Source organism: Oncorhynchus gorbuscha, linkage group LG09, assembly GCF_021184085.1.
Source record: "Oncorhynchus gorbuscha isolate QuinsamMale2020 ecotype Even-year linkage group LG09, OgorEven_v1.0, whole genome shotgun sequence".
Taxonomy (NCBI): Eukaryota; Metazoa; Chordata; class Actinopteri; order Salmoniformes; family Salmonidae; genus Oncorhynchus; species Oncorhynchus gorbuscha.
The window spans coordinates 19356746-19384437 of record NC_060181.1 but is presented as its reverse complement, the minus strand read 5'-3'; the positions used below and the strand labels follow the sequence as shown (position 1 = coordinate 19384437).

Sequence of the window (27692 nt, the reverse complement as noted above, 5' to 3'; positions counted from 1 at the left end):
AATATCAACATCTTTAATGTGCTAAATCTTTAAAGAGGCCAAGTGACTGTGAGAGGTACAGATAGCAATATTGAGGTAGTAATGTGACTACTGACATGTCTGGTCATGTGGCCATCTGAAATGAGATCCCTCTCACCTGCCCTTTGTATACTCCCATCTAAGCTGTCGACTACCTCCATTTCATTCCATAGCAATGCACAGGCTCTTCCTAAATACAGGGCTTAGTACCTTTTGAGAACCGGATCCACCAACACCTGTGTTATAATGTATTCATTCATTAACAGATGTGTTATAATGTATTCATTCATTAACAGATGTGTTATAATTTATTCATTCATTAACAGATGTGTTATAATGTATTCATTCATTAACAGATGTGTTATAATGTATTCATTCATTAACAGATGTGTTATAATGTATTCATTCATTAACAGATGTGTTATAATGTATTCATTCATTAACAGATGTGTTATAATGTATTCATTCATTAACAGATGTGTTATAATTTATAGCAGCAAAACTCATATACTCTACTGTAATGAATGTTGCTTGGGGGTGATCTGTCATTAAACGTGGGATTTTATTCACTCAGATAGACATGTCAAATGTTTGGAAACTAAATGCTATTCATACATTTTCTGTTTGGATTAGATGAAATTGCTTTATTTTAGGTAGGAGTAATTTAGACCATTTAGGGAAGCTTTACAATGTTGTCAGGCAGGGAGAGGCCTGAGTGTGAAGTCAGTTAAATGATTGTGCAAACAGTATATAGTGATTATAATAAACAAAACATCATTTAATTAAATAAAGTGAATACAGACGGCTTTTGTGGATAATAAGTCAAATATAAGCTAAATCCGCGGTAAAGTACACCTTGAAGTACAAACAGACCAATTCGACATGAAATTAGTTATAAAGAAATAAACATCTCTTGCATCCTCTCCCTGTATGGCATTTGCTTCTTTAAATCCTATTGAAAGAGATGCAAGGCCCCGATGCCCATGCATTCCTGCGCGCACCCCACTGGACGTATTACGCACCAGACCCGAACCGGGCAATGCACAAGGTGACAGTCGGATGCCCAACGCGCCCTCACTCAGCCGCGACGCACTGACTGAACTTCCCTTTCCCTCTCGACTACACGTCCAGGGAGATGAACCATCTTACAAAAAGTCTGAAAAAATGCAGGTCTTGCTCCTTTTAAAACGTCTACATTGTCCACGTCCTCAAGAATGGATCTAATTAAACCGTTGCACTCGTCATCATCGCCGAAGCATTGCCAACGTTTCTGAGGGAAGGCTGGAGATGAAGGACCACATGACTTATTGGGGCTGGGATGGGATGGGAGTCATAGGAATTCACTTCTCCTATTGGTCCAGGGGCTAACTCTTGACACGCAGACAAAGGAACCTCCTGCCATATAAATAGGACTGATTGGTCTTTATTATTCTAGCATCACGGCAGCAGGTTTCCGAGCTTGGAGTTATTCTAGTCACCACAACTGTATGCCTGCTTGAAGTAGTTAAAACAGGGCACTGCAGCACAAGGAGTCTGCATGTCTGCTTAGACATGCTCAGCTTTGTGGATAACCGGATTCTGTTGCTGCTTGCAGTAACTTCATTGCTAGCATCATGCCAATGTAAGTTTGATATCTGCTTTTTGTCTTTTACCGAGGATTTTTGGTCCCGTTTTAAGAGTTCGGGAGGACTCTTATGCTTGGGTTTTTATTTGGAACTTACTTGGAAATCAACCCGAGGACAGCTAAAAGTTCTTTTGATGGCTTCCCTCTGGCTATCCCGTATAAAACCGATCGGATCATGGTCATTTCGGTGGATTCTTCATTATTCTTCCGTGGATACAATTGTCAATTTGATTAGTCTCAGAGAGAGAGAGAGAAACGCCCTGATGAGAAAAAAACAGCCTTGAAGGAAGTTGTTAATTTAGTGATTTTTGAATAGATTTTAGAACAGTGGAACTACCAACATTTAGACTACAAATGGAATTTATCTGTAAACTCCTAGTATTAAAAGTTTGGGGCGTTGTACATATTGTTTCAGGAGTCCAGGGAATTAACTTTTATTATAGGGAATTGAAAGGCCGCCCCCTAGTGGTCATATTGAATAGGATCCTTATTGGCATCAAGCCTCTTCGATTTATTTTCTATAGAAATACATACAGATCTTTACAAAAATATAGATTTTCGATCCCATAATTATTTCTACATATTATTGAAGTGACTTAGTGCAATGTATGGCTCATTTTCTTGGCATTGTGGAAAATAAGGTTTTGCATAGTTAGGGTTAGGGCTAGGGCTATTTAGTTTGAAAGAAAGTTATTATCAGTATTATAAGAATATAATGTATTAGTTTCAAGCAATACATGACATTTGATTTATATTTACAAGTAATATAAATTGAAACAATATTTTCCATGATTATTTTATTTTTAGTGTCCAAAGGTGCCTCCTAGTGGTGAGGGCCTGACACCGTAGTATTTAAGAGGAGGAGCAATGCCACTCCATCATCAGCTGGGCAGGACCAAATGTAGAATAAATAACCAGTTGTTATGCCACATCAGATTGAGGACACCACTGAGGCTTAGTCATTTATACCAAATTGAACTCCTAAAAATTAAGGTATTGTAAAAAAAAAAACTTCTCACTTGAGTTATAGTTGTGCATCCACACCTAAAAACACAATACTTTTTTCTGGTCTCTCCACCACAATGCCAAGATGTTGTCCTTATGGGATGTGGCAGTACAGACCTGTGTTCACCTGACTGTTTTCTCGTTAGCTAGTGTTCGATTCACACTGAAATGAACAGTCAGTAGGATGTTGTGAACAATGCAGAAGATTCTAATGGTTTTTAGATACATTCCTGAGAGACAACTGCTGTTTAACTGTAGAAGCTAGTTTATTAGCAGTGTGTGTATTGAGCCAATGCTTACAGTACTATGGGCCCTAAAGAAAACTTCAGGCCTCCTGAAACCCAAATGTGTTGACTAACTGAATTAGCACATGTATGTGGCCAGCTTCTATCACTTTCACTTTTTGTTTATTTTGTCAGATAGGATTTTAGATTCATCTAATATTAATCTTTATTCATACATTTTGATATAGGCTAATATCAGTTCCCTTGCATTTCATTGATTAGATCCAGTTCTGTGTATATTATACAACCACAGAATTCATAACAGTAATTTGCTCTGAAGGAAAAGAAGAGGGCAACTTGAATTGAACAAATGGTTGGAACATAGAAAGTGGATAAAAATGTAGTCTGCTACAACAACAAAAACGATTGTACTTCAAATGTCAGACATTTGTTTTTCCTAAAGTTATCATGTTCTAACTGAGTATCCCTTTTTCCCCTCTCCTCCTCTTCCTCCTCTCCTCATCCTCCTCTCCCTCATTATTGCAACATCACAGCGGTTAGTACATGTGCATGATATTATCTATCAAGCAGCTTTTAGAAGATATTTTACCTTTTGCATCTTGTCTGTTCCAAATTCCAGCTGATATTCGGTGAAAAGATCCCTCTGTTGACAATTTGAGCGATCTCAACTATAGCAGACTGTTTCAGTTTCATTTTAGACTTCCCCCTTTTTTATTCACTTTCTGCCAATGAATAGGTGAGGGTCCTATTGGTCAGGGCTAGTGTCAGTGAAAATTAAAACCGCCCGTGCTGGTGCTGCTTTACCCATGGGACCACTGGGCACAAGATGTCCTTTAATAGGATCAGGAAGAGGTTTGAAAGCTAAACATTGCAGATACATTCCAGGCCAGCACTTCTCTGAGACCTAGTGAATATGGATCTTGGGATCAGTTTATCCTTTTAAATCATAACAAAAAACATTATGTGGACAGGGGGGACCTGATCCTAGATCAGCACTCCTACTATGATTTTTTTACAGTATGAAGGAAGTTTGGCCTGTTCAGAATTGCCTAGTATAGTTGAGATTGCTACAAATTGCTCACCTGGATATTGTATCTCAGCAGTTATATTGGCATTCTGATGTTTTAAAGGGGCAGTGGATCTAAAAGGTGAATTGATTATGATAGATTAGGGTTGATTGATTGACTGATTGGCCTATCCACCTGCATAGCCTACTGTCAACCAACATCAATCTGGATTTGGCATTCAGCCAGTTAAACCAGCTCCATAGTGCTCTTTTAAACATCCCTCTGCAATTGTGAATAAGATAACATTAGATCTGTATGTGGTGTTATGTGTTTGATATTTGTTGTAGTTATCTGCACGAGCATGTGGCTTTATAATATACATGTATGCATGTAATAATGTTTTGACACTGGCAACTAATATGCTTTGTTGGCAAATAAGAGGGATGAAAAAAGCTGATATATAGTAGATATAGCCTACACGTTGAATGACATAAGAAATGTGGTGGAAAAGACTGAATAAATAAATCTTATATTTATTTATCTTATTTTCTATCCAGGGGGGACTCAAGGTGAGCAAACATGTTCTTATGTGTCATTTACTAGTATAGAAAAGTGTGGCATATCTGAACTTTGTGGCTCAGGCTCAAAGGTCAAAGATCAAATGTTGAGGCCTAGTCAGCATGCACTGTTGACTCATACAGTAAAGTTAATGTGTGGATATGCTTGTCCTTAAACCATAAGGTCAAGTTTATGTACACATTACGTACACATACGTACACATTATGACACATATTGTGATGCTACCTTCAAATGTATCAACATTGATGCATCATTCATTTGAGATTAGGGTCTATGACCTGCTCTGCTAGAGGCACTGATAAGCTTTTAAAACATATATTTCAGTCATCTGTCTTGTATGTTTGTCTGATTGAGATATTTTCCCACCATAGGGCCCAAGAGGAGCTAAGGGGCCTCGAGGTGACAGGGTAAGCAAATTAAACCCAGCTGTTTTGTGTGAACTTTAAAAATGCTTTGACATTTTCCTTGTTCAATAATTATTGTCATTTTCCATTGGTGTGTAGAGATTGTATGTTATGTGTCTGTAAGTCACTACACTTGTTTAAATACACATTTCTGAGAGGGCTACCCCGTGTGGCCACACCCCTTGTTGTCATGACACAGAGATCTAGATCCTCGATGTTGACAATAATATTATTGGATGTATTTTTACCCAGCTATAATATGAACATATTAGCAATTACATATTATTTGATATGATTTTAAATAAATTATACATGATGTAAATCATAAAATTGTGTAATTTTGCTTATGTAATATGTTTACCCATTTCTCCATAGTGTAGGAGTATAGCACTTACAGTATGTCGCAGGACAGTACAATCACACCAGAATGCAAAACAGAAAACAAAACTGAAATAGAAAGTCATCAACAACAACAGAAATATGTATATAATATAAAGTATTTTAGCTCAGACTTTCTTTAATAGTAAGTATTTCTTTCTGTCTGATAGGGTCCCCAAGGTCCTAATGGAAGAGATGGTAAAGCTGGACTCCCCGGCGTTGCCGGCCCCCCTGGTCCCCCTGGACTTGGAGGAGTAAGTTCACCTATATTATTATTTTTACCACAAATGTCCCTACTTTTCTCTAAATGACTTACAGTTCTGTTACTCTAAAAATGTCCCTACTGTTCTCTAAACGACTGACAGTTCTGTTACTCTGAAAATATCTGACAGATCTGTAACTGAAGATTACCCTCATTTTCTCACTCAAAAAATTACTGACAGTTCTGTAACTCAGAAAATGTCATCCATTTTTTTCACTGGCTGTAATTTTTCCCTCAGAAGATGGCAGACATTTTTCACCCAACAACACCCATCTGCTCTGGTGTGTTTATCAGGCATGGCACTTGGTTCCTCTTTCAAATCAGCCATGTGAAGTGTTCAAAGTGTGCCTTACTCACTAGGGATGGGTTCAATTGGGTAGTCTTGACCCCATGACCTCATGCCCTGATGAACTCCCATGACCTCATGCCCTGATGAACTCATACCCTGTTGACCTTTGACCCTGTGGCCTATGACCCTATGACCCCACAATGACCCTGTGGCACAGTAAAACATAAACATAGCTGCCAGTGCTGTTGTTACATAGTTACTACCATGTTATTACACACAACATGGTGATTGTAGGTTCAGTGAGTTTATATTATGAGATTATTTCGTTTTAGACCAAAAATAAATGTTCAGTACTGGTACAGTTTGTCAATATTGTTCATTGTGGTTCATCATGCTTGACACTAAGGACTACTACTCTCATGTCTCAAGGCCCTCAACCGAACATCTGGGATTAACCAATGGAATTTATGACTACTATGCAATGATTATTTGTCACAATACATGTATATTATCATAATTACCCAGACATGGCTTTTATTCCTTGTTAATTTGTGTGCTAATGATTTGTGTCCCTTTTTTCTTTTGCCAGAACTTTGCTGCTCAGTTTGATGGAGGAAAGGGCAGTGACCCCGGACCTGGACCAATGGTGAGGCCCCAAATACAAGAGGGAGAGGGTGACCATGAATTAACCCCAAATTAAACCCTCACCCCTAACCCCTTGGCACTATCCTGTAGCCCCCACCTACAAGGCACCAGCCCCTGGCACTGTCCCTATTTAGCCCATAGGCATATTCCCTTGGCACTAGCCCTTGCCTAGCCCCTGGTCCCTAGGCACTTGTGTGGATCTGATAAGATGGATGTAAGCAAGTAATGTTGTGAAAATCCCACCTGGCCTATGAGAGGGCAAGGTAGAGTTATAACCGTAAGGCTTCTACCTATTCCCAATCTTCTCAGTGCCTATGGGTCTATATTGGAATTCAGCCAGAAACAACGTTGTGGAATAGATCATTGTAGATCATGCACTGTTATGCCACTGATCATAACCTCTTCATCGTCCTGCATGGAGCAGGTGCCAGAATATTACACCAAACTCTGGACATGATAGGTGCACTGCAGTTATTTCTTTATCTGTTGCTGTGACCCCTCTCATAGCTAAGTGTTTACCAATAGATACATAGATAGCTAAGTGTTTACCAATAGAATACTAATTGGGTAACCAATTACCCTTATATTCTCTTCGAATTGTATTCCCCTTCCTCCCAAATCCTTTAAGATTTCATTTCAGATAAGATCTCATACATTTCATTTCAGATAAGACCTTATACATTTCTCGATTTTTATAGGCATGCGTTCCCCGATTTTATGCAAACGTTTTTGGGTTGCCATATTTCCAATTGCATTCCCCCATACACATATTTATATCAAAATTGGATGTGCACTTTCATTGAACAGTATTGAAATGATGTAGGTGCTTTTGTTTGATCTTATTTGAATCGGATTTGTCTTTCTCTCCTCAGGGTTTAATGGGATCTAGAGGACCCAACGGACCTCCCGGATCCCCTGTAAGTAGTTCACTAATGTAATATGTCAAATGACTCAATGTTGTCTTTCTCTCATATAAACTCAACACAAAGGCCAGAAGGTCTTCTTGACTAAGTGACCTGGTCAGACCACATGGTCAGGATGGAATAACTCCTGGTTCTGCTCCTTACACCTAACTGATATCATTGTTTTATTTCTGTCTCATTTGGACAAAATGGCTCACTGATGTGTCTTCCGATCAACAGGGACCCCAAGGATTCACAGGACACGCTGGAGAGCCTGGAGAGCCCGGACAGACTGTAAGATGAAACTCTAACCTAAACTGGCACACCTAATTTCATTAGTCAACTAATCATCAAGCCTTTTACTAATTGACACTACTGCACAGAAAGGCAATTTATAACTTAGAACCTAGAACTTAGAATGTGAAAGTGACCTTTACTCTGAACCCTGACCTGTGACCTCTCTCTCATCCAAGGGCTCCATTGGTGCTCGTGGACCCACTGGATCCGCTGGCAAACCTGGTGAGGATGTAAGTAAACAGTTAAAATCATCTGCATTATTTTGGTCTAACTTTTGAAATAATTAACTGTGGCACTACTTGCCTACTGGGGCGATAAGTGAATGTGGAAAATCTACAGACTCCAAATGCTACAAATGCTTTCATGATAGTGGACCTACAGTATACACATCTAATGCAGCTTGTCTGTTCACTTGTAGGGTAACAACGGCAGACCTGGCAAGCCTGGTGACAGAGGTGGCCCCGGAACTCAGGTAAGGGCAATGTCCAGAGCTGACAGATTTGTTAACTAAATATACATTTGACACTAAATATGCATGAACCCACTAAGTGTTATCACTTAAAATATGCAGAGAAAGAGTTTATCTAATCGCTTCTCTCCTTCTGTAGGGTGCTCGTGGATTCCCCGGAACTCCTGGACTTCCTGGAATGAAGGGACACAGAGTGAGTATTTACATAAATACATGCTAGGCCCTGCCACTCATATCTTCCCAACGCCTTCAGGTGGGTGCAATGCTCTGAAGGTTACATATAGAGGTGACTTATATAGAGCTGATGTGATTCCCTATTCCACATGACAGAGAAGTGTGTCTATTCTATGTAATACATTTCTATCTGGATGTTCTGTAATGTTGCACCTCACTGAATGTGACCCCGTCATGTTCTGAAAAGATGTATCCCACATCTCCACCTGCTTCCTCTTGCACACATATCCCTCATTTCAAATGACACCCTATTCCCTATTTAGAGCACTACTTCTAACCTATGTGGCCCCAGTCAAGTGCACTATGAAGGGAATAGCTTGTGATATGAAGGTAAAACTGTGGTGATTATGGGAAGTTAGGAGGAGTTGTATCCCATGAAGCTGAGCGAAAATGCATCCCATATCAAATAGAATGCAAGAAGCAGAGATCTCTAGATAATGATCAAACCAAAAACTCCCTCACCAGTTAATCAATATGCTCTGAATGATATGGGGGACAAAATATCATTTGATATACATATTTTACAGTTTTAATTGATTTTAGACTATAATAGTTGTGTATTGTCTCAGGATGCTAACCTGTTCTCGTTGTGCTCCAGGGTTACAATGGTCTGGATGGACGCAAGGGAGAGTCTGGTACCGCTGGTGCTAAGGTAACGTTGCAGCCACACCTTCCTCCATCACTTTGTGGGCTAGTTTCCCAGACACAGATTAGGCCTAGTCCAGAACTAGGAAACACTTTCAATGGAGAGATCCATTGTGCACGCTTTTTATTCCACATATAGGATTAATCTGGGTCCAGGAAACAGGCCCCGTAACACCTAAAAGTAAAGTGAGTTTCACATACAGTAGCACACGTTTAGTCTTGATCACTCTATGTTGATAGCAGTTACTCAAAGGTCAGTTCTTGTTTAACCACTAACATACATAGTACTACGTATTTTTTCTAAATCTCAGAGAATACATTTTTTTAGGACACTCATGCTTACCAATCTAGATATGTCCCAGAGTTCAAACTCATCGTAACTTTCTACCTCCTATGAGTGCCTGTCATCTGAATACGTGTTCTTCTGCTTCTCACATAGGGTGAGACAGGTGCCCATGGAGCTAACGGAACCCCCGGACCAGCTGTAAGTTCACACACGACGTCACCCTTGTCTTTTCCCTCGTATTGTTCCCTAGAGGGGAATGTCAGCATCAGCATGTTGTCAGGTGCCAGGCAAGGCAAATGTACATGTATCACTAATGAAACATGTCACCTGCATAGAGTCTGAATGTACCTCACAATGATTCTTTACCATTTGTCACATTCAAAAGACATTCACATAGCCGATTGCAAAGGACACACACAGTGGAGATGAGGACATCTATTGTACAACCAGGAATACATTATATACAACACATTCTCAGTACATACAGACACATGACAAAATCCCAGTGCACTTGTCCTCAACCATTCTCTCTCTCTCTCTCTCTTACCCTCCCCCCAGGGTTCTCGTGGTCTGAATGGTGAGAGAGGGCGTGCCGGCCCTGCTGGACCAGCTGGTGCCCGCGGTGCTGATGGAAGCACTGGACCCGCCGGCCCTGCTGTGAGTCCGGCTCCCCCTTTGACCCAATAACCTCTGACCCCTTAACCTAATGGATCACATACATGTGACCCCTCTGTTGTGTAATATAATGCCAGATAGAAGTCACTGTGCATTTAGGCCCAAATCTGATCCCTCCCCTAATCATAACCTAAATCATTACAGGTGGAAATGCTAAAACTGAAGTTAAATCATCTGCTTCTAGGGGTAGCTTCATCTAACACCCTTTACTGTAACCCTTGACCTCTATTTAACTATGTCCTCTCTCTATTTCCTGTTTCACAGGGTCCTCTTGGAGCAGCTGGCCCCCCTGGTTTCCCTGGTGCCCCTGGCCCCAAGGTAAGTGTGATGTCATCATGGTCATCTCCAGAGCAGTTCTTCATTATCACAATCCTTAGTATATCATCCTTGGAACATCACCTGTAAAATGTCATCTGTAGAATATCATGTACGTTATTAGTGTGGACACCAAGGAAGATTCACAGATTCACAGTTCTGGGAACTGTAAAGGCACATCTAAGAAGCTTTCTCCACACCCAAAACTCTCTAATTGGTTATCACTATCCGGTAATCTGATTGGTTTACTGAAAAGGGGCCAATCACATTGACCAAACTACTGATTCCAAACATAGCATTCCCATGAGGATTTATATACCATAAAACATCTATACAACATCTATATAGCATCCTAAAACAGCTCACTGGATGGTGTGACTCTATTACAGGGAGAGATTGGAGGTGCTGGATCCAATGGCCCATCTGGACCTCAGGGAGGCAGAGGAGAGCCCGGTATCAATGGAGCTGTTGGCCCCGTCGGTCCCGTTGTAAGTATGCACAGATACCAATAAACCACAACATTCTCACAGTGTGAAACATGTCGTATTGAAGGCTCTATCTTGGTTCTCTTTTCCTGATGTACTGTATGTAGAGTCATTATTTTGCATCATGGTTTCTTGTCGTCTTGGCACCTCCACACACTTGTCTGCAACACTCTCTTTCCTTCTCCTCTCCTTGTAGGGTAACCCTGGTAACAACGGTATCAACGGCGCCAAGGGAGCTGCTGTAAGTATTCTGGCCAGAGTTGCATTGTGGGTAGACTAGATTGACAGTTCAATGGTAATTTAGGGCCAGACAAGGGTCAATATGTAAAATCTTGCTCACTTGATCCTTGAACTTGTACAGAGATGAGTTATGAATGTAGCACAACAGCAAATATCACTCAAATAACATCAACAATGAATCACTTTAGCTTTGGAATTCATGATGTACAGAACTTATTTCAGTTGTTCCCACATTACATACATGTGATATTAGCCATTGGTAACTGTTATAGTGAAACCATTGGATGTTGGGTAATGTTTATGCAGTAGGTCCTTCAGCTGTCTCTTTACTCGTCATTTCTTCAATTCTGTGTGTGTGTGTTCTAGGGTCTCCCCGGTGTTGCTGGAGCCCCTGGTTTCCCTGGCCCAAGAGGAGGTCCCGGCCCCCAGGGCCCCCAAGGATCCACTGGAGCTAGAGGCCTTGGTGTGAGTACCGCTGGACCTAAAAACCAATGCAACAACACTTAACTTTATTCACAGAACATTTACTTTATTCACACAATCGGTATGAATATTGAGTGATTTGATCATGTTTCTGTGTTTCTTTGAATGCAGGGTGACCCTGGACCCTCTGGACAAAAGGGAGATTCTGGTGCTAAGGGAGAGCCTGTGAGTATCCATACTACTGCTATTTAGCAGTATAGGTATGCTCTAGCATTATGTCAGTACATGGTGTGTGTTTGTGGCAGTCTCTAATGTCTCTGCTTTCTCCTTCAGGGTCACTCTGGTGTCCAGGGTGCCGCTGGTCCCGCTGGTGAGGAGGGCAAGAGAGGCTCAACTGGCGAGGCTGGTGCCACTGGGCCCGCTGGTCTGCGTGGAGCTAGAGTGAGTATATTATCCCAGACTCAGTTTACCAGACCCAGGCTAGGTAAATATTTTGTGGTGTGTTTGATATAAGTTGCAGATGAGTGGTTATGGTTGAATAATGTCTCTCTCTGTGTGTGTCGTAGGGAGGTGCTGGAACTCGTGGTCTGCCTGGTCTGGAGGGAAGAGGTGGTCCCATTGTAAGTTACCAAAAATATGATTTACCATGATGACAATTGTTCAAAAGCAGAAAAAAACGGACTTTTACCTTTTAATTTAGTGACTGTTTTGTACTCATGGGTTGCTCCTCCTCCTCTCTCTGACAGGGTATGCCCGGAGCTCGTGGAGCCACCGGCCCTGGTGGTATCCGTGGAGCCCCTGGTGATGCCGGTCGTGCTGGCGAGTCTGGTCTGACTGGAGCCAGAGTAAGTGTTACACACACCCGTCAATCAAAATATTTGTATCAGATGTGTAATGGATTCTCTGATTGTCTAATCTCTGAACCAAATATAGCATGTGTTCTCTAGCTGTGATGCTGAATGACTAACAAGTTCTGTCTGTTTATAGGGCCTCCCTGGAAACTCTGGACAGGGTGGACCCCCAGGCAAAGAAGGTCCATCTGTAAGTGATCAAACATGTCATCTCCAATATTGATCCTTTCAAATGCTCTACATCATTTTTTTTAAAGTATACAATAAAACTGGTGCCATGGTAATGGATTGGTTTAAAACACTTACATTGTGTTGGTGGTACGGTTACCCACCCCATCCACCACCAATGTTAACACCCACCTGGTGGTGGTGTGTCATATCTGATCCCTGTTGTTTTGTGTGTTTCCTCTTCCAGGGTGCTGCTGGTCTGGATGGCCGCACTGGTCCCCCTGGCCCAACTGGACCCAGAGGCCAGCCCGGTAACATCGGATTCCCCGGCCCCAAGGGACCTGGAGTAAGTAGAAACTGGAAGTAGAACCAGCAAGTAGAGATCTGCTGGAGGATGACTTGATAGCATGAGATTGGACCATGAGAGAGACAGCTAGGGTCTTGTTGCACTTCGCTATGGACAGATTATGATCTAAAGAGTAAAAAAGAAGTGATATTGAAGGATAAAATAAAATATGGACAGAATGATTTTAGGAGTAGAAAGAGTTGTACTTATCTTGATGATGGTCTGTACATCAACATGATGTTCATCTGACATTTCCATGCTATCTTCTTCCCTTTCACCCTCCAGGGTGAGGCTGGCAAGGGTGGTGATAAGGGACCTACTGGTGCAACTGGTCTGAGAGTAAGTACCCCCGCATCCGACAACATACATTACATTATCAACTCTCTACTGGTCTGAGAGTAAATACCCCCGCATCCGACAACATTCATTACATTATCAACTCTCTACTGGTCTAAGAGTAAATACCCCCGCATCCGACAACATTCATTACATTATCAACTCTCTACTGGTCTGAGAGTAAACATTCACATTATCAACCTCTACTGGTCTGATCCGACAACATTCATTACATTATCAACTCTCTACTGGTCTGAGAGTAAATACCCCCGCATCCGACAACATTCATTACATTATCAACTCTCTACTGGTCTAAGAGTAAATACCCCCGCATCCGACAACATTCATTACATTATCAACTCTCTACTGGTCTGAGAGTAAATACCCCCGCATCCGACAACATTCATTACATTATCAACTCTCTACTGGTCTGAGAGTAAATATCAACATTATCAACTCTCTACTGGTCTGAGAGTAAATACCCCCGCATCCGACAACATTCATTACATTATCAACTCTCTACTGGTCTGAGAGTAAATACCCCCGCATCCGACAACATTCATTACATTATCAACTCTCTACTGGTCTGAGAGTAAATACCCCCGCATCAGACAACATTCATTACATTATCAACTCAAATGGTCTGAGAGTAAGTACCCCCGCATCCGACAACATTCATTACATTATCAACTCTCTACTGGTCTAAGAGTAAATACCCCCGCATCCGACAACATTCATTACATTATCAACTCTACTGGTCTGAGAGTAAGTACCCCATCCGACAACATTCATTACATTATCAACTCTCTACTGGTCTGAGAGTAAATACCCCCGCATCAGACAACATTCATTACATTATCAACTCAAATGGTCTGAGAGTAAGTACCCCCGCATCCGACAACATACATTACATTATCTACTGGTCTGAGAGTAAATACCCCCGTTCATTACATTATCAACTCAAATGGTCTGAGAGTAAGTACCCCCGCATCCGACAACATTCATTACATTATCAACTCTCTACTGGTCTAAGAGTAAATACCCCCGCATCCGACAACATTCATTACATTATCAACTCTGTACTGGTCTGAGAGTAAATACCCCCGCATCCGACAACATACATTACATTATCAACTCTCTACTGGTCTGAGAGTAAATACCCCCGCATCAGACAACATTCATTACATTATCAACTCAAATGGTCTGAGAGTAAGTACCCCCGCATCCGACAACATACATTACATTATCAACTCTCTACTGGTCTGAGAGTAAATACCCCCGCATCAGACAACATTCATTACATTATCAACTCAAATGGTCTGAGAGTAAGTACCCCCGCATCCGACAACATACATTACATTATCAACTCTCTACTGGTCTAAGAGTAAATACCCCCGCATCCGACAACATTCATTACATTATCAACTCTCTACTGGTCTGAGAGTAAATACCCCCGCATCCGACAACATTCATTACATTATCAACTCTGTACTGGTCTGAGAGTAAATACCCCCGCATCCGACAACATTCATTACATTATCAACTCTCTACTGGTCTAAGAGTAAATACCCCCGCATCAGACAACATTCATTACATTATCAACTCTGTACTGGTCTGAGAGTAAATACCCCCGCATCCGACAACATCCATTACATTATCAACTCTCTACTGTAAAAGGGAATTAATTTACTATTATGGTAGATATCTCTCAAATGTGCGGTTGGTAACGCTGAGTATCCTAAATCTGTGACCTCGTAGGACTGACAGGGCGCTAGCCAAACAGTCCAAACAAATGTGCGGTTGGTAACGCTGAGTATCCTAAATCTGTGACCTCGTAGGACTGACAGGGCGCTAGCCAAACAGTCCAAACAAATGTATTACTTACTCTAGATTCATCGTCAGTCATTACAATAGAGTTGTGTTTCCTCAAATCATGAGTTCCAGGATAAACTCTGACCAAACTATCATGGATCATTGATCATTCACCTACCTCTCTCTCCCTGTCTCTGCTTAGGGAGGCCCCGGTGCTGATGGCAACAATGGAGCTCCCGGCCCAGCTGGAGTCGTTGTAAGTAGTCTGCACTATTTCATTTAAATACACACATGTAATAATTAGAATCTTATCTTACAGTGAACTGTATTTGATTGAACTTGATGCCATCCTCTTCTACAGGGTAACGCTGGTGAGAAGGGAGAGCAGGGGCCCTCTGGTGCACCAGGTTTCCAGGGTCTACCCGGCCCTGCTGGACCTGCCGGTGAGGCAGGCAAAGCTGGCAACCAAGTGAGTAACCAAACCTAAAACCTTGACCTGTAACACAAACCCAGTGTACATCCACAAAGCCATAACAAACCAACATCCACAAATGCATATATATATTTCCACAATCACTAACAGCAAAATATGTTTTTGTTTATAGAAATGTTACCTCTTACTGTTTATTTCAGTATATTTTATTTTAATAATATTCTCACTATGTAATATTTTGACCTAACAAAGCATTGTTTTGTAATATTTTTAACTAACAAAGCATTCATCTCTCAACAGGGTATGCCCGGAGACCAGGGACTCCCAGGACCCGCTGGTGTCAAGGTATATCCTCACTCATGAATCCCTCTCACAGAACATTAAGTATGATCTTCTAACAGCTGGTCAACCAAACACATGTTTCTGTTCACCCATTTACCTGTACTCTTAAGTAGGACGAAGGCCCTATATAGGCCTTAACTAGACCCTATTTTTACAATTCACATCCACACACTTGTAATGTGTACATACTGTGGTGTGCCCATGACAGAGCCCTGGAGCTGACTGTTGCCCTCTCTCTCTATGTCTGTACCTAGGGAGAGCGTGGAAACTCTGGTCCTGCTGGTTCTGCCGGATCTCAGGGAGCCATCGGTGCTCGTGGACCTGCTGGAACTCCTGGCCCCGATGGTGGCAAGGTGAGCACAGCTCTATGAAGGGCTTAGTAAACAAGGCCCAGAGTTTGTCCTGTTCACCTGGTCAGATCATATGGTCTGGAAATCCTCCTGGCCCTACAGTCGGTATAAACAAAATATATGTACGATAGATCTGATAGTACTGGTGTATTCTGTATGAGAAATAGACCACTGTTCTTTTAAGCACTGTAGTCAGATGAAGCTCCTAACCACTCACGAGCTTGCTACATGAGTTGGATCGCTTATAGGTGGAACCATTCTTCACCAATGTCTCTGTTTCAGGGAGAGCCTGGTTCTGTCGGCATTGTTGGTGCCGCCGGACACCAAGGACCCGGTGGTATGCCCGGTGAGCGTGGAGCTGGTGGTACTCCCGGACCCAAGGGTGAGAAGGTAAGTCCCCCCAGAATATGCCGCCTGCAAACATATAAAAAAGTTACATTTCACAAGAAAAACAGAAATCATGTGAAAAGTTGTATAAAAGCTATAATTGATGTCAATTATAATTTCTGGTATGCTGATGTGAAATGCAGTGCTTGATAAAGTTGTCCTACAGTACAAACACTGGGAGAATTTGAAATACTGATTTTATCTGATAGACCTAGACTAAAAACAACTGTATATAATGGCTATTTTAAAGGAGTGACTGTAACATGTCTTTTCCCCCTTTCCAATCTAGGGTGAGGGCGGACACAGAGGACTTGAGGGTAACATGGGAAGAGACGGCGCCCGTGTAAGTTCCTCTCTCCTAATGTGGTCACTTTCACAATGAAAACAACATCCAATTCATTGTTATTCTGTCTCTATTGGGTTTTAGTCTGACTTTACCTTGTGTTTCTTTCTAGGGTGCCGCCGGACCAAGTGGACCCCCTGGACCTTCCGGTGCTAATGGTGAAAAGGTAAACAGCCTGAATATCGGCTCCTTTAACTTCAACACATGAAAGGATATCTAAGGATGAAGGAAATACGTTGGTTCAGATGATGAGAAATATTGTGGGGCTCACTTAGGGAAGATTTGTCAACGATTGTGCATTTCCAAGACATCCAAGATGGAGTAGGCCTAATGTTCACTGACCTTCAGAGGTGCAATGATGCCCATGGCCATTTCAAGACTCTTTGGCTTGACCTTCAGAGGAGGAGCAATGATGTCAATGGCCATTTCACTCTTTGGCTCTCCAAAAGTGATCAAGATATGGACTGGACCATATTGTCGAGTGTGGTCATTCTGAATATTTGGACAACAAATGCCTGTCTACTCCAAACCAAAGAGAAGGACTATGAGCACACCACCTGCCACAGTTTGTGAAGCTAGAATCTCAACCTCGCCATCTGCTGGGCAGTTTGCAGTTGCACACTGCTGAGGTCACAACAGCTGATGTCATCTCCAAAGGATGGAAACCAGGGTCATGTTCAGGAGGGTACACCATACCGCTCAACCATGTTTTTTTTAACATTTTGCATCGGAAAACAGAAAGTAGCATTTCTAATTGGACAATCACCACCCTGTTTCAAAACGTTTTCGCTGGACATGAACCTGGCAGAAAGCACACTGCCTGGACACCTGCTCCATTATACATGATCATACTTCAAACTCATCTACCAGCATATGGCAGTTGATGATGGTAGTCATAGTAACAACTATTTTGCCATTTTTGGAAACAATTAGTCAATACACTTAAATACTGGATATTCTGTGGAACTTGAAGGTCTAGGGTTGACTGATCAAAGTTATACAGACTGGATTGATTCAGCCCACACATTCTCATCTTTGCTTTCAGGGTGAGTCTGGCTCCTTCGGCCCTGCCGGACCTGCTGGTCTTCGTGGACCCAGTGTAAGTACCTACAAACACTTATATAACACATTATAACACATCTATAACACATTATCACACATCTATAATATATTATAACACGTCTGCTCATCATCCCTCATCAAAGGAATTAAGGACTAACATGATCTAATATTCAGAATATCTACCCAATATAGACGCTATATCAGTCAACACTATCATGTTGTTAGGTTCTAAACAAACAGAGTAAAAACTCAAACAGACGACTAGAAAAATCTCATACCAAGTTCATTCAACCCACTGGGTGTTACAGCAATAAACACAACATACAAGTCACACAAGCATATTTATGCCTTCTGACTAGGCGGAGTCACCTCCTAGTATGTCTAAGATAAACAATCTGTCTCTGTTGCTAGGCAGGAACTCAGCCTGTTCCTCTTACTGCTGTTGTCATAGCTGTGTGTGTGTGTGTGTGTGTGTGTGTGTGTGTGTGTGTGTGTGTGTGTGTGTGTGTGTGTGTGTGTGTGTGTGTGTGTGTGTGTGTGTGTGTGTGTGTGTGTGGCCCCCCTCCCAGAGGTTTCTTCTCTCCAACTGTTTACCTTATCTCGAGTTGAGTTCCACATCCTAGTTCTACAGGAACTGGCCTGCCTTTATCAGGAACTGAGACTAGACTTTTGCTCTTTACCTCCTTCTGTAGAAATATTAATTTTCAGCAATAAAATGTTTGAACAGACAGAAACTTTCTGTACTGCCCCTTGTCTGACACAGTAACTTTCTGTACTGCCCCTTGTCTGACACAGTAACTTTCTGTACTGCCCCTTGTCTGACACAGTAACTTTCTGTACTGCCCCTTGTCTGACACAGTAACTTTCTGTACTGCCCCTTGTCTGACACAGTAACTTTCTGTACACAGAGTTCCTAGTCACCCTTCATTGACCCCAACATATACATTTCTTATAGATGTAAAGTAATCAATAAATTCTAGTATGGTGACAGAAATAAGTATATTTCAAGATAGAATCCAACAATGTCATGTTATATCAGTGTCTAGTTGATGCTTGATCATCTGTCTGGATGGTTGGATGGATGTGTAGATCTCTACTGTACATGGATGGGCTCCTCTGACCGTTTGCCTCTGTTGTCCTGCTCTGATTTAGGGAGAGCGTGGAGAGGGTGGACCTGCTGGGCCTCCCGGCTTCGCCGGACCCCCTGTAAGTACTCATTCGGTTGATACCCTGAAACCACACACAAACACGTCACATACATGTATGCATCAAAATATAGTGATGTTCTTTAACATGGAGACATACACGCAAACTCACTCCTTCACTGACCGATGCATGGAAACACACACGCAAACACACACACTAATTCACTGTCTGACAGACTAATACACACACATACACAAACTAACTCTCAGTGTCAGACTCATACACACACATACACAAACTTGTGTGCACACACCTTTACACACATATACACACACTACCTTGTGTTTCTGCAGCCTTTGTTCTGTGGGCTCTGTTCTGACCCATATCTGTGCATCCCATGCAGGGTTCTGATGGTCAGTCTGGCCCTAGAGGAGAGAAGGGACCCGCTGGTGGAAAGGGAGATGTCGGCCCCGCCGGCCCTGCTGGACCTTCTGGCCAATCTGGACCTTCTGTAAGTCACTTACTTAGTTGGCCCTCTTAATTCCAGTGTGCGACACACAGCCCATTCTTACCACCTACTGCAATGGGAATCCACTGAATCATTCACACAGACAATTATATGCAGTACATGGTCCTGTTTGGCTTAGGTGGTAAAGTATGGTGCTTGCACTGCCAGGGTTGTGGGTTTGATCCAGGGGCCACCAATATGTAAAATGTATGCAGGCATGACTAAGTCACTTTGGATAAAAGCCTCTGCTAAGTGGCAAATGTTATTATTACAAGATGTACATCCTCACTGGGAATGATATCCTCTACTTGTGAAGATGATGCAAACTGACTTCCTGTGCTTGTCTAGGGTGCTAGCGGACCCGCTGGTCCTCCTGGTGGTCGTGGTGATGCTGGACCTTCTGTAAGTACTGTCACTGATATCACACACAACGACACCCCATATCTCTGTGACCTTGGCTGCTTTCTAACCTTTGACCTTTGTGTGTGGTCTTTCTCTTCAGGGTCTGACCGGTTTCCCTGGTGCTGCCGGTAGAGTTGGAGGCCCCGGTCCCGCTGTAAGTGCGGCAGTAGTGTTAACACACACACACGGAGGTGCCATTTTGTACAGATGTAGGATCTTAATTTGATCACCCTGTTGCAAGATAACTTTTACACATTTAAAACGTGTGGTGTGTTTGAGGTTTAAAAAGGCTTCTTAAGTTTGTCAATTTAGACTTTGACATTCCCTTACAAAGAAATGATCAACCTCTACAAAAATGTGCATTCATAATAATCCACATTTCCTATTGCTGCAGGTTTATTTTCTTGCTATAGCAAATTGGCTAGAATTAAGAGCCTACATCTGTACTTAGAAGCAATATCATGTTGTCTAGACATCATGTAGTTATTCAAACCCCTTGTGTTCATATTTCACTCATGTCAGTCTCTTATCAGTGATAACATCCTGGCTGATTCTGAACAAACATACATAGATACTCCTCCCACTTTTTATTCTCAACAACCACCTGTCCTCTTCCCTACACACAGGGTATTTCTGGGCCCCCTGGCTCCGCCGGTCCCGCTGGCAAGGATGGCCCTCGTGGTCTCCGTGGTGATCCTGGCCCCGGTGGACCTCAGGGAGAGCAGGGAGTTGTTGGACCCGCTGGTATCGCTGGAGACAAGGGACCCAGTGGAGAGAGCGGTCCTCCCGTAAGTCATCATAACTCCCATTGAGGCCTCTCAGTAAGCTTCTCATCGATTAAGGATTTATGCTGTGGCTTTCACTAGCCTGGTTCCAGATCTGTTTGTGCTGTTTCGTCATAGGACCATAGGAGTTGGCAAAACAGCACAGAACCATTCTGGGACCAGGCTAGCTTTTCATTAGGTCTCAAAGCATTGTACATTGTTTGGGCTGCATAACAAAACACCCCCATTCACCACTAATGGCGATGACGGGGGAAAGTGATTGTGTTTCTTTCTCTGTTCTCTGCTTTTCTCCACTCTCACCACCTGATCTCCTGTCCCTGTTCAGGGTGCTCCTGGTACCGCTGGACCCCAAGGTGTGCTTGGACCCTCTGGCTTCGTTGGTCTGCCTGGTTCCCGTGGTGACAAGGGTCTTCCTGGCGGTCCTGGTGCTGTGGTGAGAACATCACACCTTCTGTTTCAAAACATTATTCAAACTGCCCTAGCAGACAAATCTGGCCACAGAACAAACAAGAGAGCTCTGTAAAAATAGCAATTTGTCATATTTTATGGGAATGATTTTGATCAAATGGGGCAAATTACAGTTCTATTCCAGACAGGTGGAGCCCAGACAACCAGATGTGTTTGTGCTGCGATCCATTGAGTTATGGATACAGTACATAGTTACTTACTATGGTATGTGTTTGTACTGTGTTGACCCTGTGATACTCTGTGCCATTCAGGGTGAGCCTGGTAGACTTGGACCTGCTGGTGCCTCTGGACCCCGTGGTCCCTCTGGTAACATTGGTATGCCCGGTATGACTGGTACTCAGGGAGAAGCTGGACGTGAGGTAAGGTTTGATTGTTTGATGTGTTAAACAAGTACTCTGAGCCTGTATGCTAGATACATGGCCCAAATCCTACATTTTAGTTCACCCATAGTTCCCATGGCAACACAATTAACATGCTATTGTGTCACCCCACAGGGTAACTCTGGCAACGATGGACCTCCCGGTCGTCCCGGAGCTGCTGGCTTCAAGGTACACTCTCTGTCAGTTATGCTGTAGGGTGAAGTTTCCCCTAGACGCTAATCTGGGGTCCGTTTAGCATTTTCCCCTCGAATGGTTAAGGTTACGTTTGGTAGAGGGGAAACTGATCCTAGATTGCTACCTTGGGAAAACTTCACCCCGGAGTGTAATTTATACCTCACAGTACTGAAGGCACTGTTCACCTGAGGTGAATTCAGGACTAAATCCATCTTGTAGTGGAGTGGAAATGTTCCCTTGGGCTTCCATTTGACAAACTTCATCTCAGGAACATGTTAAGTTCATATGAATATCAGTTAAAACTATAATGTCTTGAACTTTCAACTTTGAATCTTTAACTTTGCCCCCTTGCAGGGTGACCGTGGTGAGCCTGGTTCTCCTGGAGCCCTTGGAAGCTCTGGTCAACCTGGACCCAACGGACCCGCTGGCTCCGCTGGCAGACCTGGAAACCGTGGAGAGTCTGTAAGTGCCCCCCCCCTACCCAAATTGGACCCCATGAACAGGGTTGACGAAGGGCACGTTTTACCTGGTTTCTAGAAGGAGGACGGTGGAGTCCATGTTAGTAATGTCATGGTGTTACAGTATTTCCCATGAGAGGCTCCTTCTTCACATACCCATATAACCTCTGTAACTATTCCCCAGGTCATTAGTGGAAATGAGAATGTGTTCTCAGTCAACTTACCTGGTAAAATTAGGGTTAAATAAATACTACAATAATTATAGAAAAAAAGCATTCACATGAAACAGAAACATCACTTCTACTCTACACAGAAGAATGGTTCCTGTGGTTCTAGCGCTAGCATGCTGATGTGGATATATCTTCTCCCTCTCTGCCTCTATAGGGCCCCACTGGAAATGGCGGTCCCGTCGGTGCTGCTGGTGCCCGTGGTGCCCCCGTGAGTACCCTGTCCAACCTCATCTTGACTCGGACTGCTGAATTAGAACTCCACTAATCATTTCAACTATCTTAGTGCATCACCGTAACCTAGTTGTGCCTATACTGTAGACTATACTGTAGCCATAGCCTCATTGTGCCTATACTGTAGACTATACTGTAGCCATAGCCTAGTTGTGCCTATACTGTAGACTATACTGTAGCCATAGCCTCATTGTGCCTATACTGTAGACTATACTGTAGCCATAGCCTAGTTGTGCCTATACTGTAGACTATACTGTAGCCATAGCCTAGTTGTGCCTATACTGTAGACTATACTGTAGCCATAGCCTAGTTGTGCCTATAATGTAGCCTATACTGTAGCCATAGCCTAGTTGTGCCTATACTGTAGACTATACTGTAGCCATAGCCTAGTTGTGCCTATACTGTAGACTATACTGTAGCCATAGCCTAGTTGTGCCTATACTGTAGACTATACTGTAGCCATAGCCTAGTTGTACCTATACTGTAGACTATACTGTAGCCATAGCCTAGTTGTGCCTATAATGTAGCCATAGCCTAGTTGTGCCTATACTGTAAGACTATACTGTAGCCATAGCCTAGTTGTGCCTATACTGTAGCCATAGCCTAGTTGTGCCTATACTGTAGCCATAGCCTAGTTGTGCCTATACTAAATGTGAAATAACACACCTGTGTTATGGTTCTGTGTCTCTGTGTTGTAGGGCCCTGCTGGTCCCCGTGGAGAGAAGGGTGGCGCTGGAGAGAAGGGAGACAGAGGAATGAAGGGTCTGCGTGGACATGGTGGTCTCCAGGGAATGCCCGGACCTAATGTAAGTCATGACTGCTGTGACCATCCATTCTCCATCCATCAAGATCAATTCAATATGATCTAATCTCATATCCTTAAATATCCCATCCCATATGCCCAAGTTTGTATTGGCTTCACCATTTCATTTAGAGACGCCTTATAGCCACTTCACGTAAATATCTGAATAATTTGCTGTACGACAATGTTCTTATGCTGTAGCTACTCCTGAGCTAACCGTATCTCTCCCCTACAGGGACCAACTTTAGCTACCCCTGAGCTCTCCTGTCTAATCATATCTCTCCCCTACAGGGACCATCTGGTGAGACTGGCTCTGCTGGTATCACTGGACCTGCTGGACCCAGAGTAAGTAACTATTACTATCCACATCAAATGCTTCCTCCATTGTATCTTCCAACTAGACAGATACATGTATTTGACACCTCTCATTGTCTCTAGGGCCCCGCCGGACCCCATGGTCCCCCTGGTAAGGATGGTAGAGCTGGAGGTCATGGTGCTATCGGACCTGTTGGACACCGTGGTTCCCCTGGACATCTTGGACCTGCTGTGAGTATATCTAGTGCTCACATAACTGCCTCAGTCAGTCAGTCAGCCAAATGCCACAGAATTGGTGACAAAGGGGAATGATTGTTTAAGGTGTGAAGGCAGACACTAGTTGTTAACATAGCAACTCTCTTCTCTCGCCCACAGGGTCCACCCGGCTCTCCTGGTCTTCCCGGACCCGCAGGTCCCGCTGGTGGTGGATATGACCAGTCTGGTGGATACGATGAGTACAGAGCCGATCAGCCCTCTCTCAGGGCCAAGGACTACGAGGTGGACGCCACCATCAAATCCCTGAACTCCCAGATCGAGAACCTGCTCACCCCCGAGGGATCCAAGAAGAACCCCGCCCGTACCTGCAGAGACATCCGACTCAGCCACCCCGAATGGAGCAGCGGTGAGTTGGTGGCACAAACATCGGTCTTTCTCTTCATTGATAGTTTGACTCACCGAGTTGCCACAGAACCCTCACACTCTCTTTGTAAACTCTTAACCACTAAAATCTGTAATTTGTTCTCGTCTCAACACAGACTAACTTTCCATATCTTTATCTATCACCCTACATGTCACTATCAATACTCTCCTTGAGCGATCAAACCCATACAATAGACAGTATCATGTTGAATAGTAATAATAACCTGAAACTCAAAACACAAACAACACCTAAACACAGCATAACCCCAGTGAAGTATTACTACTAGAAATCATAGCATTATCAATGATAATCAATGTCATTCTTTCTTGTACTCTCCTGCAGGTTTCTACTGGATCGACCCCAACCAGGGCTGCATCGCTGACGCCATCAAGGCCTACTGCGACTTCTCCACCGGACACACCTGCATCCACCCTCACCCAGAGAGCATCGCCCGCAAGAACTGGTACAGGAGCTCTGAGAACAAGAAGCACGTCTGGTTCGGCGAGACCATTAACGGTGGTACTGAGGTGAGCGGACTGAACCTGCACTGATTCTAATGACAAGAGCAGACAGTTTGAACATCTGAGAGGAAGATACATTGATTTGATTGGTACACCAGTTTGATTCTAGGCATATTTTAGTAGTATTGTATAGACCCATGTTATTGGCTTACATTCATCTCCAGCACCATAAACCTGATTGCATTGGTTTCATTTGAAAGAGATCATCAGATCTCTGATTCTTCACCCAGGTTTTTCTCTAAATGCTTGATACTGCACCTTGACAGTGATCCTGTCTTAACTCCTCCTATGTTGTTTCTCAGTTTGCTTACAACGACGAGACCCTGAGCCCTCAGAGCATGGCCACACAACTGGCCTTCATGCGTCTCCTGGCCAACCAGGCTACACAGAACATCACATACCACTGCAAGAACAGCGTGGCGTACATGGACGGAGAGAACGGCAACCTGAAGAAGGCTGTGCTCCTGCAGGGTTCCAACGACGTGGAGCTGAGGGCCGAGGGCAACAGTCGCTTCACTTTCAACGTTCTGGAGGATGGCTGCACTGTAAGTCCCCTTTCTTTTACACTGCAATGTCTGGAACAATAGCTTTGTTCATTCTCTCTCTGTGTTCACTCCCACAAGTAGATACAGTGCATGGTAGAAGGGTGAACTCAGGGTATTTTTCTGTAACTTCCTGGTTAGTGAAAGAGTTAGGAACCTGACTCTTTATTTAAAGTATCATAGGTTTCTACTGATATCAAGATATGATATACTGAGTGCACTATTCTGATACATGGTTTCTCTTTTTGTCCTACCTCTGCAGAGACACACTGGCCAATGGAGCAAGACAGTCATTGAATACAGAACAAATAAACCATCTCGCCTGCCCATCCTCGACATTGCACCTTTGGACATTGGTGAAGCTGATCAAGAGTTTGGTTTGGACATTGGCCCAGTCTGTTTCAAATAAATAGACTCATGATAAATTAAAAAATAGGGAGAAAGAAAGAAAAAAAGAATCTCTGCCCTTCTTTGTGTGTTTTTTTTTTATACTGAATGCTCATTTCCTCTGCGCATCCACTTGCTTAAGCTGGGCTCTATCGGAGAGAACCAATGGACTGAACGGAGCGTTGTGCAATGCAAATTAATACAGCAGCCCAAAGAGACGCGGGAAAACACCATGTTGTGGAACATGTCAACATTTTGTAAAAAATCTAATAAGTGTAATAAAAACGCTGAAAGTATGCATCACTTTGTGGTCTTTGTATATCTTCCAAAGAGGAGGTTTAAAACCACAATTTTTTTTTTTATAAAAAAAAAAGGTTGAAGCTACCTCATGCCTGTGTTTTAGAAAATTCTATTGAGAAGCTGTCTGATCCACAACGTAGATGTTACGAACTCTACGGCTTCAAGCTCTGTCCTGTATCAAAGGTGCTGAATTACTTGAAGCAGAGATCTATGGTGCTAAACATGCAGCTGTGGAAAAGCAGGAAACCACTCATTCTCACTGTGTTACTTTGTATTGACTTTGATGAGTCTTGCACAGGTCCCACTGATAAACTCCATTTTAAGCAGGTGGAATTTTCCTAAATCTGGTCTGTTTGTCTGGTTTTGACTTTGTTTCTGGTTTTTTAAATATTTTTTTTTTGTCTCGGAAGTTTTCTTTTCTTTTTTGTTCAGACATTTTACTCCTTCAATTCCCCCTATCAATGCAGTGTTCATGCTGACAGCACATTATTTTATCCATTTTTAATGGATTTTAGGCGGCCTCTCTCTCTCAAAACCACAAAGTTTATTGTACCTATTTTGTATATGTGAGATGTTTAAATAAAGTGTGAAAGTTCTGAAATAAAGCATGTCCAATGTTCCAAAACGACACCATTCAATGACTAAAGTGCTTTCATGTTTTACGATGATGATATTATTAAATGAGGTTGGAGTTGAAAGATTGTTTTGTGTTTTTGGTGATATATAGAACTTAACTCTTCCTTCCACATCATCTTCGCGACCAAGAGGAGAATACAAAGACCCTGCCAGTATGCAAGTAGCTTCTTTAATCATCATTATGTATTTCCTATCAGTAAACCAAACACCTTTTTTCAATAGATTAAGAATCAAATAGCCCAACAAGTACATGAAAACAGTTGTCTGTTTACAAATGTAGCGTTCACCACAGCTAACACAGGCCTACAGTAGGCTACAACATCCACCACAGCTAACACAGGCCTACAGTAGGCTACAACATCCACCACAGCTAACACAGGCCTACATTAGGCTACAACATCCACCACAGCTAATACAGGCCTACAGTAGGCTACAACATCCACCATAGCTAACACAGGCCTACAGTAGGCTACAACATCCACCATTGCTAACACAGGCCTACAGTAGGCTACAACATCCACCATAGCTAACACAGGCCTACAGTAGGCTACAACATCCACCACAGCTAACACATGCCTACAGTAGGCTTCAACATCAACCATAGCTAACACAGGCCTACAGTAGGCTACAACATCCACCATTGCTAACACAGGCCTACAGTAGGCTACAACATCCACCATAGCTAACACAGGCCTACAGTAGGCTACAACATCCACCACAGCTAACACAGGCCTACAGTAGGCTACAACATCCACCACAGCTAACACAGGTCTACAGTAGGCTACAACATCCACCATAGCTAACACAGGCCTACAGTAGGCTACAACATCCACCACAGCTAACACAGGTCTACAGTAGGCTACAACATCCACCATAGCTAACACAGGCCTACAGTAGGCTACAACATCCA

The 27692-nt window shown here is 42.9% G+C and overlaps 1 protein-coding gene across 3 annotated transcripts; it reads left to right on the top strand.

Annotated features, from left to right (window-relative positions):
• Positions 1 to 1443: 1443 nt before the first annotated feature.
• Positions 1444 to 26779, top strand: LOC124043250 (collagen alpha-2(I) chain). Of its 3 annotated transcripts, XM_046361625.1 has the most exons (50): positions 1444 to 1639; positions 3426 to 3427; positions 4457 to 4468; positions 4850 to 4885; positions 5431 to 5514; positions 6401 to 6457; positions 7329 to 7373; positions 7599 to 7652; positions 7832 to 7885; positions 8074 to 8127; positions 8264 to 8317; positions 8957 to 9010; positions 9443 to 9487; positions 9848 to 9946; positions 10229 to 10282; positions 10669 to 10767; positions 10961 to 11005; positions 11371 to 11469; positions 11599 to 11652; positions 11761 to 11868; positions 11994 to 12047; positions 12174 to 12272; positions 12415 to 12468; positions 12694 to 12792; positions 13078 to 13131; positions 15143 to 15196; positions 15302 to 15409; positions 15674 to 15718; positions 15970 to 16068; positions 16348 to 16455; positions 16742 to 16795; positions 16908 to 16961; positions 17841 to 17894; positions 19010 to 19063; positions 19407 to 19514; positions 19860 to 19913; positions 20014 to 20067; positions 20540 to 20701; positions 21024 to 21131; positions 21418 to 21525; positions 21661 to 21714; positions 22075 to 22182; positions 22563 to 22616; positions 23338 to 23445; positions 23733 to 23786; positions 23880 to 23987; positions 24132 to 24378; positions 24739 to 24923; positions 25220 to 25462; positions 25722 to 26779. In XM_046361625.1, the coding sequence occupies exons 1-50, from the start codon at positions 1570 to 1572 to the stop codon at positions 25866 to 25868; spliced, it is 4071 nt and encodes a 1356-aa protein (XP_046217581.1). In that variant the 5' UTR covers positions 1444 to 1569; the 3' UTR covers positions 25869 to 26779. The 3 variants fall into 3 exon arrangements, with proteins under 3 accessions (XP_046217581.1, XP_046217582.1, XP_046217583.1); XM_046361626.1 differs by lacking the exon at positions 4457 to 4468; XM_046361627.1 differs by lacking the exon at positions 19860 to 19913.
• Positions 26780 to 27692: the final 913 nt, after the last annotated feature.

Excerpts from the sequence above, each read along its gene's own strand:
- LOC124043250 (XM_046361625.1), top strand. The coding sequence starts at position 1,570 with ATGCTCAGCTTTGTGGATAACCGGATTCTGTTGCTGCTTGCAGTAACT. Across the intron at positions 11,653-11,760 it reads CTGGTGCTAAGGGAGAGCCT|GGTCACTCTGGTGTCCAGGG; the intron begins GTGAGTATCCAT and ends TTTCTCCTTCAG. Across the intron at positions 20,068-20,539 it reads TTGGAGGCCCCGGTCCCGCT|GGTATTTCTGGGCCCCCTGG; the intron begins GTAAGTGCGGCA and ends CCCTACACACAG.